Source organism: Rhincodon typus, chromosome 17 (genome assembly GCF_021869965.1).
Source record: "Rhincodon typus isolate 14 chromosome 17, sRhiTyp1.1, whole genome shotgun sequence".
Taxonomy (NCBI): domain Eukaryota; kingdom Metazoa; phylum Chordata; class Chondrichthyes; order Orectolobiformes; family Rhincodontidae; genus Rhincodon; species Rhincodon typus.
In genome coordinates, this window is record NC_063348.1 from 27,700,630 (window position 1) to 27,715,408 (window position 14,779).

Consider the following 14,779-nt stretch of genomic DNA (forward strand, 5'->3'; position numbering starts at 1 on the left):
AATGAAGGATCTAGGCCCGAAACGTCAGCCTTCCTGCTCCTATGATGCTACTTGGCCTGCTGTGTTCATCCAGCTCTCCACCTTGTTATCCCCGATCTGAAACGTCAGTTTTCCTGCTCCTCTGATGCTGCCTGGTCTGCTGTGTCCCTTTAGCTCCGCACTGTGTTCTCTCAGACTCCAGCATCTGCAGTTCTTGCTATCTCTTGCATTCTGATGATCTGTCACTTAAATTGGTATTGTGAAAATGAAATTTTCAATGTTTCCATTCTGTTTTTTTAAAAAAAAACACATGTCTTAAACTTACTCAAGGGATAAAATGATTTTAAAACTTGTAATTTACTGCCCGATTTATCCCAGTGTCCACACTCAACTCTATTTTCTGGCTACTGACTCAGTAGCTCCCCCTTGGAACATTTTGAGATAGACCACTCTGTTTGCAACCTTCATAACATATTTGATTCCAAGGACTTCCGACCTCCTACTCATGCCATTGCCAAAACTGCGTATTTTCATCTCTATAACATTTCTTGACTTTGCCCTTGTCTCCGCTCATGTGCAACTGTAACTCTCATTCATATCTCCACCATCTCTCGACTCAATAATTCCAATACTCTCCCATCTGGTCTTCCACATTCTACCTTCTGGAAACTTGAGGACACCCAAAACACTGTTGCTGGTGACTTAACTGTCAGCAAGTTCTGTTCCTTAGCAACCCTGTACTTGCTCACTTACATTGGCTCCTGGTCAAGCACCCTCTTGATTTTAAAATTCTCATCTTTGTTTACAAATGACCTTGCTCCTCCCTATCTCGAATCTCACACCTTACAGCCCTTTGATATGTTTACATTCCTCCAGTTTCGGCCTGTTGTGCATTCCCAATTATAATTGCTCCAGTGATGGTTTCTGTGCCTCCAGTTGTGTAGACCTGAAGTTCTCGCATTCTAATGTTACACCCCTCTGCTTTGTTACCTCACTTTTCTTCTTTAAGACACCCCATATAACCTATTTCTATGACCTTTCGGTCATCTGACCCGATATCTTGTCATATGGCTTGGTGAGAAACTTGGTCTTAGAATATTCCTGTAGGATTCCTTGGGATGTTTCATTCCATTTATAGGTACAATATGAATGTAAGTGGTTGTCTGAAACTAGTTTTGTTTTTGGTTGAAGAGGTGGTGGGATAGATTTTCAGTTGATCTTCCTCCTTTCCCCAGTTTCTCATTGTTTTGGTTAATGTGCTGAAGTAAGGAAGTGAAATAAATCTAGATAAAATATTACTTCAAGTGGAATAGGCTTGAGAGGTGTAATGCCCTATTCCTGCTCTTAGCTTGTATGTTTGTACGAGTTAAATGTTTAACTTGGTGCTGAATGTTGCACATCAGTGCAAAAGACAAGGCTGAAGCATATTCAATCATCTACAGCCAAGACTGACATATGAGCAAGCTAACTCTGCTTCCTCCTGTGGTCCTGAGCATCACTGATGCTAGTCTTCAGCCAATTTGATTCATTCCATATTATATAAAGAAACTGCTGAAGGCACTGGATACATAAAAGCTATCAGCCCTGACAACATCTCCGAAATAGCATTGAAGACTTGTGCTCCAAAGCTACCTGAACCTATTTCCAAGCTGTTCCAGTACAGTTACAGCATAGACATTTACTCAGAAATGTGAAATGTGCCCAGATACATCCAGTCCACAACAGCTGGACAAATCCAACCCAGCCAGTTACAGCTCCATTAGCTTCGTCTCAATCATTAAAGAGGTAAAAGTGCCATTGACAATGCTTTAAAAGCGACACCTACATAGCAGTGACCTGCTTACCGATGCTTGGTTTATGTTCTGCCAATGCTACACTACCTCCAAGGCTTCTTGCAGCCTTGCTTTAAACATGGCTGAAAGAGCTGAACAAGTGGAGGTGAAGGTGACTGCCCATGAACATTAGGCAACATTCAACTGAAGACAGGCTAGATCTGACATAAAGGATCCAAGCAGAATTGAAGTCAATGAGAATTAGGGAAAATCTTTGGCAGTTGGAGTCGTACCTAGCACAAAGGAAAATGCTTGTGGATCATCTCAGTCCTTGGACATCGCTGCAGAAGTTCCTCAAGGTAATGTTATAGGCCAAAATGTTCTCTGTTTTTACAGTCTTCATGATAAGATCAGAAGTGAATATATTCGCTGATGATTGCCAAGTCCAGCACAAGTTGTGATTCCACAGAAACTGAAGCAGTCCATGTCAATATGCAGTAGGACCCAGACAACATTCAGGCTTTGCTTGATCGGCAAGAACATTCACATCACAGAATTACCATCTCCAATGAAAGACAATCTAACCATCTCCCTTTCTTTGTATGATCGACACTAAAGTACCATCATCAACATCTTGGGAGTTACCGTTGAGCTGAAGGTGGACTGGTCTAGCCATATAGAGACTATAGCTGTAAGAGGCCAGAGATTGGGAATTCTGAGGTGATTAATTCATCTTGTGACTCACCCAAACCTCTTCACCACCAATTGTCAGCTGTCCCTCAGTCGAGAATGGCATCTACTCAAGGTTGTAATTTTTTGCTTTGGTCTTCATGTGACTCAACAGGTTGGTTCGTGACTTGAGTTTTTTAGCACACAAGGCAGGAGGTCGAGACAACAAGATTTGCTTGTTTGTCTTTCTTTCTTTCTGTGCCACTATGTCTCATTATGAGGATGTTTAGACTCCAAACATTGTGCACTTTGATGGACAAGACGTTGCCCTTCTAAACAATTGGTAATATGCTCTTCTCAGTTATTAAAATTAATACTCATGTGCATCAAGAAGAGCTTCAGAGTGCCTTTATAGCGTTTGCGTTGTCCTCTCCTGAAATGTTGACCATTTGAGAGTTGAGCAAACAGGAGCTGGTCAAAGAGGTGCTTCAACCAGCCTAGTGCGGTTTGTGATACCTGGTTTTGAAGGATGTTTCCATGAATGTTTGTAGGGATGTCTTCAATTAGGACACCAGCATTTGGTTGTAGTCCTCCCATCAATGCCAGAGAATGCATCCAAGGCATCGCTGGTAGAATCTCTCTAACACTTTTCTGTCGTTGATGCATAGTTTCAAGTTTCACTGTAGAATAGGAGTGTGGTGATGACATCTACTCTGTACAGTAGAACTTTTGTTGGCTTGCAGAAGTCATTGTTGTCAAACACTGGCTGTAGTTTGTAGAATACAGAGCTGGTACAACTGATTTGGTATTGTATCTCCTTGTTGATAGAAGCCTTTTTGAGTGGTGGCTGTCAAAATATCTCTTTCAGTATATATGGGAGGTACAAGAGCTAACTAAACAGATCTGGATTGGTCTGCATTTTATCTAGCCCCTACAAGGCACAAGTCAGGAGTGTGATGGAATCATCTCCATCTACCAAATGGATATGATTGCAGTAACACTGAAAATGTCGACAACATCCATCTCAAAGCCGTGCACTTTATTTGCTCTCCATCCACCACCATCATTCACTCCCTGTATCACTGACAACAGTGTACACCATATACAAGATGCACTACAACAGTTTGCGAAGTCTGCCTTGACTAAAACCCTTTTCAAAGGTCTTTAATTCACAACATCTATCACTAAGACGGACAAGGGCAGCAGAAGTACGGGAACACTTCTGCACTCTATGAAAGAATAAAAAATCCTGTGACTTGTATGCATCTGTAATCCTTGTAGAGGTTTCAAGTAGAGATAGTAGGAACTGCAGATGCTGGAGAATCTGATATAACAACCCTTCGGTCTAGGCCCGAAACAACGTCAGCCTTCCTGCTCCTATGATGCTGCTTGGCCTGCTGTGTTTATCCAGCTCTACACCTTGTTATATCAGAGGTTTCACGTAGTTTGGAATGCAAATCCATTACTGTACTTCTATTTTTCTCCAGGAGATTGGTTGAAGATCACTGAAGTGTAACTGAGTGGCCGTCCTTGGGTGTGAAAGAAGTATAATCTCAGAAATAGAACCCATTTTTGAACGACTTGGACACAGATGTAGCATCTGTAGCTTTCCACCAGCTGTTGATTCAACTCTGCCCAACTCAGGAGCTTTAATTTTGGCTTAATTCACAGAAAAAGTAGAAGAGCTGTTTAACAAAATACAACCCGTATCTTGAAATGCATTCTTGAGATTGTGCTGGTAGCTTAATGAATGATACAAGGGGGTTGCTGTGTACTAATGCTACAGTGTAGGCCCACTGTTTATAAAAGTGAGAGGTTGTCATGAGGCAATGTATTTATGTTTTAAGAACATGTGACCTGTGGTCAGTTATGATTTCAGACTTACAATCTCCACAAAGAGAAACTTGCAGTTTATTCATGCCTATGAATTGAGTCAAAGCAAAGACCGTAGGGGAAGAAGGGAGAACCATTCAAGGAGTCATTCTAAACCATTCAGTTCACTTTTTTGATTAATTGTATGATTTAGAGATATGAAAAGATGTTTCATAGTCAATAAATGGCACTAGAGTATGACGAGAGATGAATGTTTAAAAATTGAGGGACTTTTTTAAAAAAAAAAACAGTGTATTTTATGTTGCCTCTGGCCGTTTGATACAATTGACTCAATATTGCATTGAACTTCTGGACTGCATGTGCTTCATGATGCAGTTGCAGCATGCTGTCTGTATAAGCTGTAAAGATAAGTTTACCAAATGTACACCTAGCAATGACAGGGTCAATGGATGGAGAAAATAGTGGTTCAGAATGGAAACCTTTTCATATCAGTGTATTCATTTATAAATAAACCCATTGTGGTTTGGTAGCAATTTTTGTCTGACTGTGTTCCTGTGAAGTGAATTGTGATGTTTTATTATATTAAGCGTGTTATATAATACTTGTTTTTGTTTGAAACACTAGTGCAGTTAACAGCAATTCTTATGTGCCAACCCATTCAATATATTAAATCCATATTCATAATTTCTATCCAATGAAAGGCGAGTTGCTAAATGATTAGTTTTATCTCCATCACAATGAATGGGTTTTAACTTGGTGACCCATGTTAATGATGACCCATTATTATCCGCTGAGTTTAGGTTGAAAGGTTGATGCACGTTAATGAGACATCATCTTTCCTCTGCAGGTGACCAGGGATACTGAGGGGATAGGTAAGGATGACTGCCAACAAGAATGCCAGCGCTAACCACACAGCTGGAGCAACCAAAGCAGCTCGTGAGACGAGTACCAGGTGAGAGATGTGTTCCAGACTGTTACCGCAGTTTCTTTAAATGTCTACATCTCAAGCTCCTTATTTAACCTCCGAAGGAAATGTTGCACAAATTTTCTCAATGCCTCAGCAATGTTTCTCACTGCCTGCCTGTAATGTTATCCAGGGATCTGCCGGAATATCTGTATAACTTTATTGCCCTATATTCTTTGTTCTCGCCTATTTGCTTTCCATAGCCATCATGTTTTCATGGTCCTAATAGTGTAGAAGCATGGCTTTCTATGCAGAATGTAATTGAATGATTCACCAATAAAAAGAACATTATCTTGGGCCATGCAAGATATTTTGAAAAGTATCATAATGTGGGAAAATGAGAAGTTATTCACTCTGGCAGGAAGAATAGAGGAGCTGAAAATTATTTAAGTGAAGAAAGACTGCAGAAAGCTGGAGCACAGAGGGATTTATGGATGTTTGTGCATGAATCACAAAAAGCTACCTTACAAGACCAGTAGAAAATAAGGAAAGCAAATGGAATGGTGGCTATCACTTCCAAAGGAATGGAGTGTAAAAATAGAAAAGTCTTTCGAAAACAATACAATGTTAGATCACAACTGGAATAATTTCAACAGTTTCAATCCTCTTATCTAAGGAAAGATACAATAACTTGGAGGCAGAGAAGGTTCACTAGGTTGATTCTGGATCTGGAGGGATTTTCTTATGAAGAAAGGTTGGACTTGCGCTCACTGAAACTTGGAAGAATGAGAAATGACCTTATTGAAATATACAAGATTCTTAGGGGGTTGACAAACTAGATGCAGAAAGATTGTTTCCACTTTGTGAGAGAGTCTAGGTCCAGAGGGCATAATCTCAGAGTAAGAGGTTGCCCACTTGGGACAGAAATGAGGAGGAATTTGGCCCATCAGAGGGAAATCTATGACATTCTTTAACATAGAGATTTGTAGAGGCTGCATTGTTATGTTGCTATATTGCAAATGATACAAAGAACGGTAGACAGACATGTAGTATTGAAGAGGCGGGGAGGTTGCAGAAGGATTTAGACAGGTCAGGAGAGTGTGCAAGTAAGTGGCAGATGGGATACAACAGGCATGTTGTATATAAGAGGAATGTTTGAGGACTCTGGGTGTATACTCGATGCAGTTTAGAAGGATGAGGGGGATCTAATTGAAACTTACGGAATACTGAACAGCCAGGACAGAGTGGATGTTGGGCAGATGTTTCCAGTAGCAGGAGAGTCTAGGACCCGAGGGCACAGCCTTAGAGTAAGGGAAAGACCCTTTAGAATGGTGATAAGGAGGAACTTCTTCAGCCAGAGAGTGGTGAGTCTGTGGAATTCACTGCCACAGAAGGCTGTGGAGGCCAGGTCATTGAGTGTATTTAAGATGGAGAGAGATAGGTTCTTGATTGTCAAGGGGATAAAAGGTTACGGGGAGAAAGTGGGACAATGGGGTTGAGAAACTTATCAGCCATGATTGAATGGTGGAGCAGACTCGATGGGCTGAATGGCTTAATTTCTGCCCCTGTGTCTTATGGTCTTGAGTCTATTGGAGGCTGAGATAGACCAAATTTTTAATCAGTGAGGGAATCCAGAGTTATGGGGAAAAGTGAAGTTGAGGATTAGCATATCTGCCACAACCTCATTGAAAGGTGGAGCAGATCAATAGGCTGAATTGCCTACTTCTGCTCTGACATCTCATAGTCTAATGATAGAAATGCACTGTAATCACCATCTGAATAAATATAGACACAAAATACAAACATAGGCAGGTGAAGTCCAAAACTGCAAGAACAGCCAGTACTATGAAAACAGAAAATTCCAGAGTAGCCACAACAAAATGAAATACAAAGAGACAAAGCAATAATTAAAGCAAAATTATCAGAACGTTCCTCAAAATACAAAGAAAACAATGATAACATGCAGCAGCCGTGACCTCCGTGTAGAACTCAACTACAGACAAACCTGGATATATGTGTTTTTTGATAACTCAGAAAAATCAGTTTTTGAGACTTACTTCTCTGTTTTAGATGTTACAAACTTTCACAAGCAGTGAAATAAAGCCTACAACCAAAACCTACGCTTATCCTGCCCACTGTCTATTCTTTCCCCAATAAAGTCTGCGTTAGAGAAGTCACTTTGAATATTGCTCAATCCATTGAAGTTTAAATAAAAAAGCTGCTGGATAAATCAGAATTTAAAAATGAAGCTAGTGACATAGGTATGTAGAATATTCAACACAAAAGATGCAACAGTAGAATGTAGCTATCGAGAGTGGTCAGAGCAAAATAAAACAGGCATAAAGGGTTTAGAGCAATATTTTAATCTCTACAAAAAATAATTAGTGATGAGAAGAAAAAGGGCATTGGAGTAATCAAATTATGTCAGAAGAAACAGACTAAAATAGTAGAATAAGGTATGCCTGCACACGGCAGTCTTATCAAAGAATGTGAATAATACTTCACAATGTAACTGTAAATCTCAAACAGTTAATAATTAGTTCTTTGGTACACAACTAGAATATAGGTGAAAAAAGACAATTTGTTGAGCTTTTTGTACTGCATTGATCAGGACAATTTACAAAAAATTACCAATGCAAAGGGAAAACAGCATTTATACAATGTGAGAAAAGAATGCCAAAACTTTATAGATTGGGCCTCTGTCCGTCCCTCCCTCCCTCCCTCACTCCCTCAGTCTGTCCGTCCCTCCCTCCCTCCAAAGCCATCCTGTGGGATAATGGTGACCTTGATCATATCTCGTCTTGCTATATATTGTGCAAACTTATGAATAGATCTAAGACCGTCATTATTTGGCCCTGAAGAGTGACCAGGCTACCTCAGTTAAGGTATGTGAAAGGTTTGAGCAACAGGTCACCTCTTCCATGCTGCCACTATGTTTGACACTAATAGGATGCTGGTATCAAGCAAAAAGGATGTTCTGTTTTCGAAGCAGAAGTTGTTGGAAAAGCTCAGCAGGTGACCCTTCCTTGGTCACTGGACCTGAAACGTTAACTCTGATTTTTTTTTTTTTCACAGATGCTGCCAGACCAGCTGAGCTTTTCCAGCAAGTTCTGATTTTGTTCCTGATTTACAGCATTCACAGTTCTTTTGGTTTTGATGAGGATGTTCTGCCTGTTGCAGCAAATGAATATACAAATTTCATTGCCAGTGAGATGCCTGGTATGCAGCTGGTATGTGCTGAAGGCTGTCAAGTTGTATCCCAGCATATCCCCACGGAAGTTTGTAATAAGCAAGGTACTGAACGTGCCTAATCAGCATGTTCTTGCAAAATTCTAAACAAGTGTCCAATGTTAGATATGTTGTCCAATTGTGAAATCACATGTTAACTTATCGTGAATATGCAAAGAATTATGCTGACATGCAGTTTAGGGTTGTCAACTTGGCTTGAGGTGGTGCACGTGTGCATACTAGAAGCTACAGATGTAAATACATCGGGCCCAGTACTTTGTAGACAGATTGATGAGTGCAAAATGAAAGCCTTTGACAAAATGTCATTTTTTTTAAACATTACTTAGGAAATGGTTGTTATGTGAATCTCGCAATGAGTGAATAGTTGAGAACAGTTTATTGTATCATCTTCGAATACACATAGTGAGGTTAAAGGGACTGGTCTCACTCTATTTGAACCGTCTTCTCCTCAACAGCTGCGGTCATGGTAGTTGATGAGAATGCCTGTGCTCTGTGTAGTTGACACGTGAAGACTGGGGAATGGAATTATTGCTAGAAGGGATTTGTTAATGTACATCTGCTCAGAAACTGGCATTTTTCACTGCTTCAGGGACGATTTGTATGAAATGCCAATATTCAGGCAGAAAATTGAGTTACATACAGAAATGTAGAAATATGCAGGTCCTGTCATGTTACACCAAATTTATTCTCCAGTGATAATTTCCACATAGTGATTAAACTTTCAGTAATAGTGTTACCATTGTTAGTGAGTGGTATTAACTAACTTTTACTGGAATAGATGCAATCAGGTTGTATATTGTGGTGGTAAGTTGAATGAGGAACAAGCAGGGATGAAGTCTTTTCTTTAAAAAAGGTCACAAAATAGAAATGTAAGTCTGTGGAAACAAGCGAACGTTTTAGCAGTGAAGTTCGTTTCATTTTACCAAATGATACTGGACAAGTCTCAACTTTGCCAAATACTTTCTTGCAAAATAGCATACTTTGCAGAAGATTTTAAGATGGTTTTTTACTCAAAAAGAAAACATTTGCTTATTTTGGAGATCTTTATATCAGATGTAGCTAAGTACTTCACGGACAATTAATTACTTTTGGTTTGCAGTCATAACTTTTAGTAGTCAAATACAGCCAGTTTGCATTTAGCAATGTTCCACAACCAGCAAAAGAAGTAAAGAATGGATAATTTGTTTTGGTTGATCATGGAGGAAAAACAAACTGATGTCAAAGGGTTAGGAAAGATTAAAATTGAGAGACATCTAAATGTTATTCTTAGCAAGCATGCAGTGAGTTCAGGAGACGCCTTATTCTATTTGAAGTTTTACAATCTAAAATATTTCCATGAAAGGATGAGAAGTCGATATTTAAAAATAAATCTACAATATCTTAATTATTGTTTTAAAAATCTTGAGCATTTCAAAGGAAATTTGTACACAAACCAGTATGTGATTGGTACCTGATGTTTTAGTCTTGTTCCCAGGGACTTGTTGGCTGAATGTATGTTTAATATTACATCAATATCAATTAGAGATTAGTGCACAATCATTAGTGCAGCATTTGTTTAAATTTATGATTCAAGTTTAAATTCAAGGCAGATTGATAGGGCAACCATTTCTGGTTTCTCGTTTTTCCTAACTAAAAGAATCTGATTTGATATTGCTAAATGAGCAATCTTAGTTAGAAGCATGAAAGAGTGGTTGGTGGTGTGGAATTATAATGTGTTTTTTTTTTGTGCTTTGGATTAATGCTGTTGCAGAATAAAGAGTAATTTTTCTTTCTCTTCCACTTTCCTGGTCTGGGTGAGCTTTTTTAAAAAAAATCAATTTTATAGCACTGTAGAATTAGTAACTTAACTTTTAAAGAACTCTTAAAGCCTCTGGGGTTTCAATACTTGATTGGATAATGATCCATGCAACTCAGGTTCACAAAGTCATATGCGGGTAGGTGTCCTGTAATTTATTTCCCTGCTCAATGCAGTGCCAGAAATTATCCATTATCATTTGACTCAGGCTTAAATTAAGTATTGTTCACATCACATCTTTGAAACTGGTACATCTTAAAGTTATCCAACAATATACTACATGTTTTTAGAAACAACAGGGTATATGTCAAAACAGCTCTGTACATGTGAAATCAGTATATTCGCTCAACTCAATGGACATGCCATTCAGTGCTAAAAGATTAATTAACTTTAAAGATGTGTTATCAGGAATGCCTTACTCCTAAGAAACAAATGATCCACAGTGATATCTGCCTACTGAAAAACCTGTGAAGGTGTAACTATAAGGATAAATTCTAAACATATTCTTATTGTGAAATTGTTTTGGTTGGTTTCAGCAATGGGAATTTATTTCAAATCTTATTTGAAAAGAGTCTGTGCAGTTCTGTATAACATTATTTTTGTTATAAAATGGAGATGAACTCGTTGTCTGGGCACATCAATTTGATTGTGGCGAGCAACTGAAAACTTAGATTCTGAATGTTTATTATGGCCTTCAAAGGTCCATGTGGATTTCTCATTGTCTGATCTTTTATTGGCTAACTAGATCCTTTTCTTGAGTTTCCTCACAACTCCTCGTATTGGCAAAACTTGAGGCTCCTCACTTTGGTTCATTTTTTGCTGGTCAGTTTTTAGTGCACTTGTGACCATTACAGATTTCTATCGAAAGATTCAGCTGTTACAGTTGTGAATAAAGTCAAGGCTTCCTGAGTTAAACCAGTTTCACCGATTTAACACACTTTTGCACCATTCCATGGCATAAATTAAAACATCTTGGGTACAAAAATAAAATATAAGAAAACCAAAAGCAGATACTGGAGATCTTGAATGTTGAGATGGTGATTAAGAATGTGTGGTGAGAGATGATTTAAGTCACAGTTCAGATGTTGATGATTGGATTTGTGTTCTGGAAATTATACATGCCAAATCAGCAAATTATTAAATGGATGAAACATTGCTTTTGTAACAGTTGACACATTCCCTAAAAGCTGAAAACAAGCAGTCGTCTGAGCTTTGGAATATACGTAGATGGCTTACTGAATATTCTTTCATATAGGTAAACATAAGTTTATAGTCTGGAGAAAAATTCAAGTCGAGAAGACACAAGATCTCTTTTTTTTTTTAGGGAGTTATTATCAATAACGGCAACTACCTTTGCACTCTTAGTTTTTTAATGATTAAGCTGAAAAATCAAAATGGCGTGTTTTTTTTTGGCTCGGTTCAAAATATATCATTACTTACTCAGTAGTGACCTGCAACCATGCGCCTTTGAAATGCACATACCCCAGTTCAGAGGCACATTACTTCTTTGTGACCCTGTTCAGAGACATTGGCCTGGATATTAAGAAGACAGGTGCTGAAACTGGGAAGCTGGACTTGACATTCTGGAGTTTTAAGTCCACAGTGGGTACTACTTAGTGCTGATAGACTGGCTTCCAAACAGGGAACCTGACTGACAGGCTAGGCTTCAATTTGGATGGAGAATGCTGAGGAGCAGCCTGCAGGACCAAGTAAGTCCCATCTACAACTCTGACCTAAGAGAGAGGAATATGTGATCTCCAAGCTGAGATGGGGATCTGATATCTGACCCTCTGTGGATTCATCCAGGATGGCCCAATCCCTGATGGTGGGGAGTTTAGTCTTGGGGAGTTCAGATCACCAAACCTGATGTGTACTTAATTCTCAATTCCAGGATCTGCAAGGATGCCCACACCTGAAGATATTGGAGGAAAATGTGGATTTTGGGTGCAGAAAGGATCAGGGTCAAATTTAATGTAACCCAGGAAGTATTAATTGCTGTTTCATGAGGCCCAAGCTCATGTGAGCAGTTTTGTCCATTAGCTGTCCTTCAGTATCTTTCCCCAGCTCCCTAATGTTGTACATTGGGTAGGAGATTGTGCAAAAGTAGAGTAGATCAAAATGTTTGGATAAGGATGGTGTCTTTGCCTCCTGGCTCTACAAAGGCTTGTACATCACATACTTTTGAGGCCAGTAGCATTCCAGAGAAGAACACAAACAAAATTTCATTTTAATTAAAAGGAGGTATTCAGCTCTCCTGTAGCTTCAGTCAGGGCCAAATTCCTTTCTAAAATTCCATAGAAATAGCGAGCTAGTAGGTATGTTTCTTTGTTTTTTAAAAAAGTTATTCAAGACATCCTTGATGCCCATCAATAATAAACCAACCCCTGCTATTTGCAGCTCAGCACAATTGCACCTTAAGTTTACTTTAATTTCAGTACTTTATCACTGCCTTTAACTTTTTTTCTACACTGGGTAAAATGCACTTTAATCTATGTTAAATTAGTATTTTAAAAATTTTAACAGAACTGATCTAGCAGGTGTTCCATATTTTGACCTGTCACTGGGTGCATTGTGAAGGAAACCTGACTTGCAACAGCTGTTCATTGGGGAGCACTGCTCCAGTTAGGACTCAGACAAATTTTTGAAGGTAGAGTGTTGGGAGCTGTACTCTGTATCCAAGATATGTTTAACTTAGGATCTGATGCTAAGACTTGAGTTGGCTGCAATGGTGAACTGCTGAACTTTAGAAGGTTACCTTAAAAGTGGTAAAGCCATGGCTAACGTTTTAATTAAGTTTTTGTTTGCTATTTTCTATATTCCTAGTATTAATATTGGTGCTGAAACATCACTTAGCTCTTCTTCCCAGATATGTTGTTTATATAGTAAATCTCTTTTCCTACTGACAATGTCAAGCAATTTAATTGTCAGTGCAGCACTCCTTGTGAAACTAAGGCATTCAGCTCAAAGCATTCCCATTTACAATCCCTATTCTGGATGGACTGAGATAGGTCATTTGTAGTTGGTGATATAAAAAGGCAGTAACAAATCGATCAGGGTCTCTGTTCCTGATTATTAAACATTGATGTTTCCTGTGATCTGTGTTTGTGTGCATTGAATGAGGTTAGAATGGGATGCTCTTTAACAGTTTGGTGGCAATGAGTTTCAAGAGGTTCACTCTGCATTGAGCCTTTTCTGAGGTGGTACGTCAGCAATCTGTTGGTGAATATAGATTGCTAGACTGTTGTGACACTCTCTATGTCCCTTTTTAGGTACTGGTATCTGCACTCATGATAGCAGGATATGAGTCTGCATACTGGCGCGATGACATCAAATTAAGATTGCATGACATTGATTTGAGCGTTCACTGTAATTCAGGCATTGGTCGGTTTATACAGATACAATGGAAGCTGAAACAGTGATTTTGGCACTGCATCATGGTTGATTGAGTCCATAAATATGCTACTGGAATTGGCTACTCCTTCCATGCTGGTTAGAATGAGCCCCACACTTTGCACAAAGCTTTGTGCCATGTTAGTGTCGAACTCCTCTGTGCTTCTTGATGGTGACAGCAGGCCCTCAGGTAGGCCAGCAAATTCACCCAAGACATCAGTGTGCATACCCAACAGCCTTTCGCTGCATGCCGCTCTTTTAAGATCTCAGTCACCTGCAGCAGACTCCATGTGTACCCTCACCCTTTGGAGACAGAGTTTCTGCACAACCTGTTCCTTCCACCACCAACTGAAGGCCACTTGTGTCTATCAGCTCATGACGTGTAGATTCTATCCTGTGAAGTATCTGCAGTGCCAATGTCTCAGTGATTTATCTGCAAGATCCCCTGTAGATAGACGATGTCCCTCCTCTTGTCTGTTGTGTCAGAAAGCTTAGGAGCAGTTGTATTGCAGCATTTTCACTCCTATTGCAGATAAAACAATCTTCTCAAACAATTTCCAGTACCTAGTGCAGCCAGAATATACCTTTTTGTTTGAAGAGGTGCAGCCTGGCTTTAAGAAGTGCAGCCTATCTTTAAGCGGTGCTAGTCTCACAGAAACCTGAGGCGCCTGTTGAACCGTGAAGCCACACAGCAGTCTGATTAGGTCAGGTTTGCACACCGCTGTAATTTAAACGAATTGCGTGACGTTTGCATGCAGTCTGCAATGCAACAATTATGCACCGATTATTCAGAACTCCCCACACCTGTTTCTGAGCCTTATCCAATTTCTGTCAAAGAGAGCTGTGGTGAATAACTATTTTTCAAAGTAGAGGGAGGTTAAGAGTGGTGTTCACTAAGGTTCAGTATGAGGATCATTGCTGATTTTGTGATACGTTAATGGCTTGGATTTAGGGTTACAGGGAACAAAATTGAAGTTTACAAAAGACACAAAACTCATAAACATTGTAAAGAATGATGAAGTTGGAGATAGACTTCTGGAGGACACCACAGCTTGTTCGTGGATTGGCCTGATGGAAAAAAGTCTGTAAGGTATGACTCTGTGAGTATGAGTATGTTGTTGGTTTGTTAGTCTGTGTTCTCTCAATTTTGGGCTAATGCCCAGCAGTAAATAAGAAGGACTTTGCAGG

The 14,779-nt window shown here is 39.4% G+C and overlaps 1 protein-coding gene across 7 annotated transcripts in view; it reads left to right on the forward strand.

Moving 5' to 3' along the window:
- dennd2b (DENN domain containing 2B) overlaps nt 1-14,779 on the forward strand; it is a 397,329-nt gene that overhangs the window by 204,895 nt on the left and 177,655 nt on the right. For all 7 annotated transcript variants that reach the window (XM_048606823.1, XM_048606826.1, XM_048606822.1 and 4 more), the window contains exon 2: nt 5,101-5,205. In XM_048606823.1, coding sequence (XP_048462780.1) covers nt 5,132-5,205 — 74 coding nt within the window. In that variant the 5' untranslated portion in view covers nt 5,101-5,131. The remainder of the gene's footprint in view (nt 1-5,100; nt 5,206-14,779) is intronic.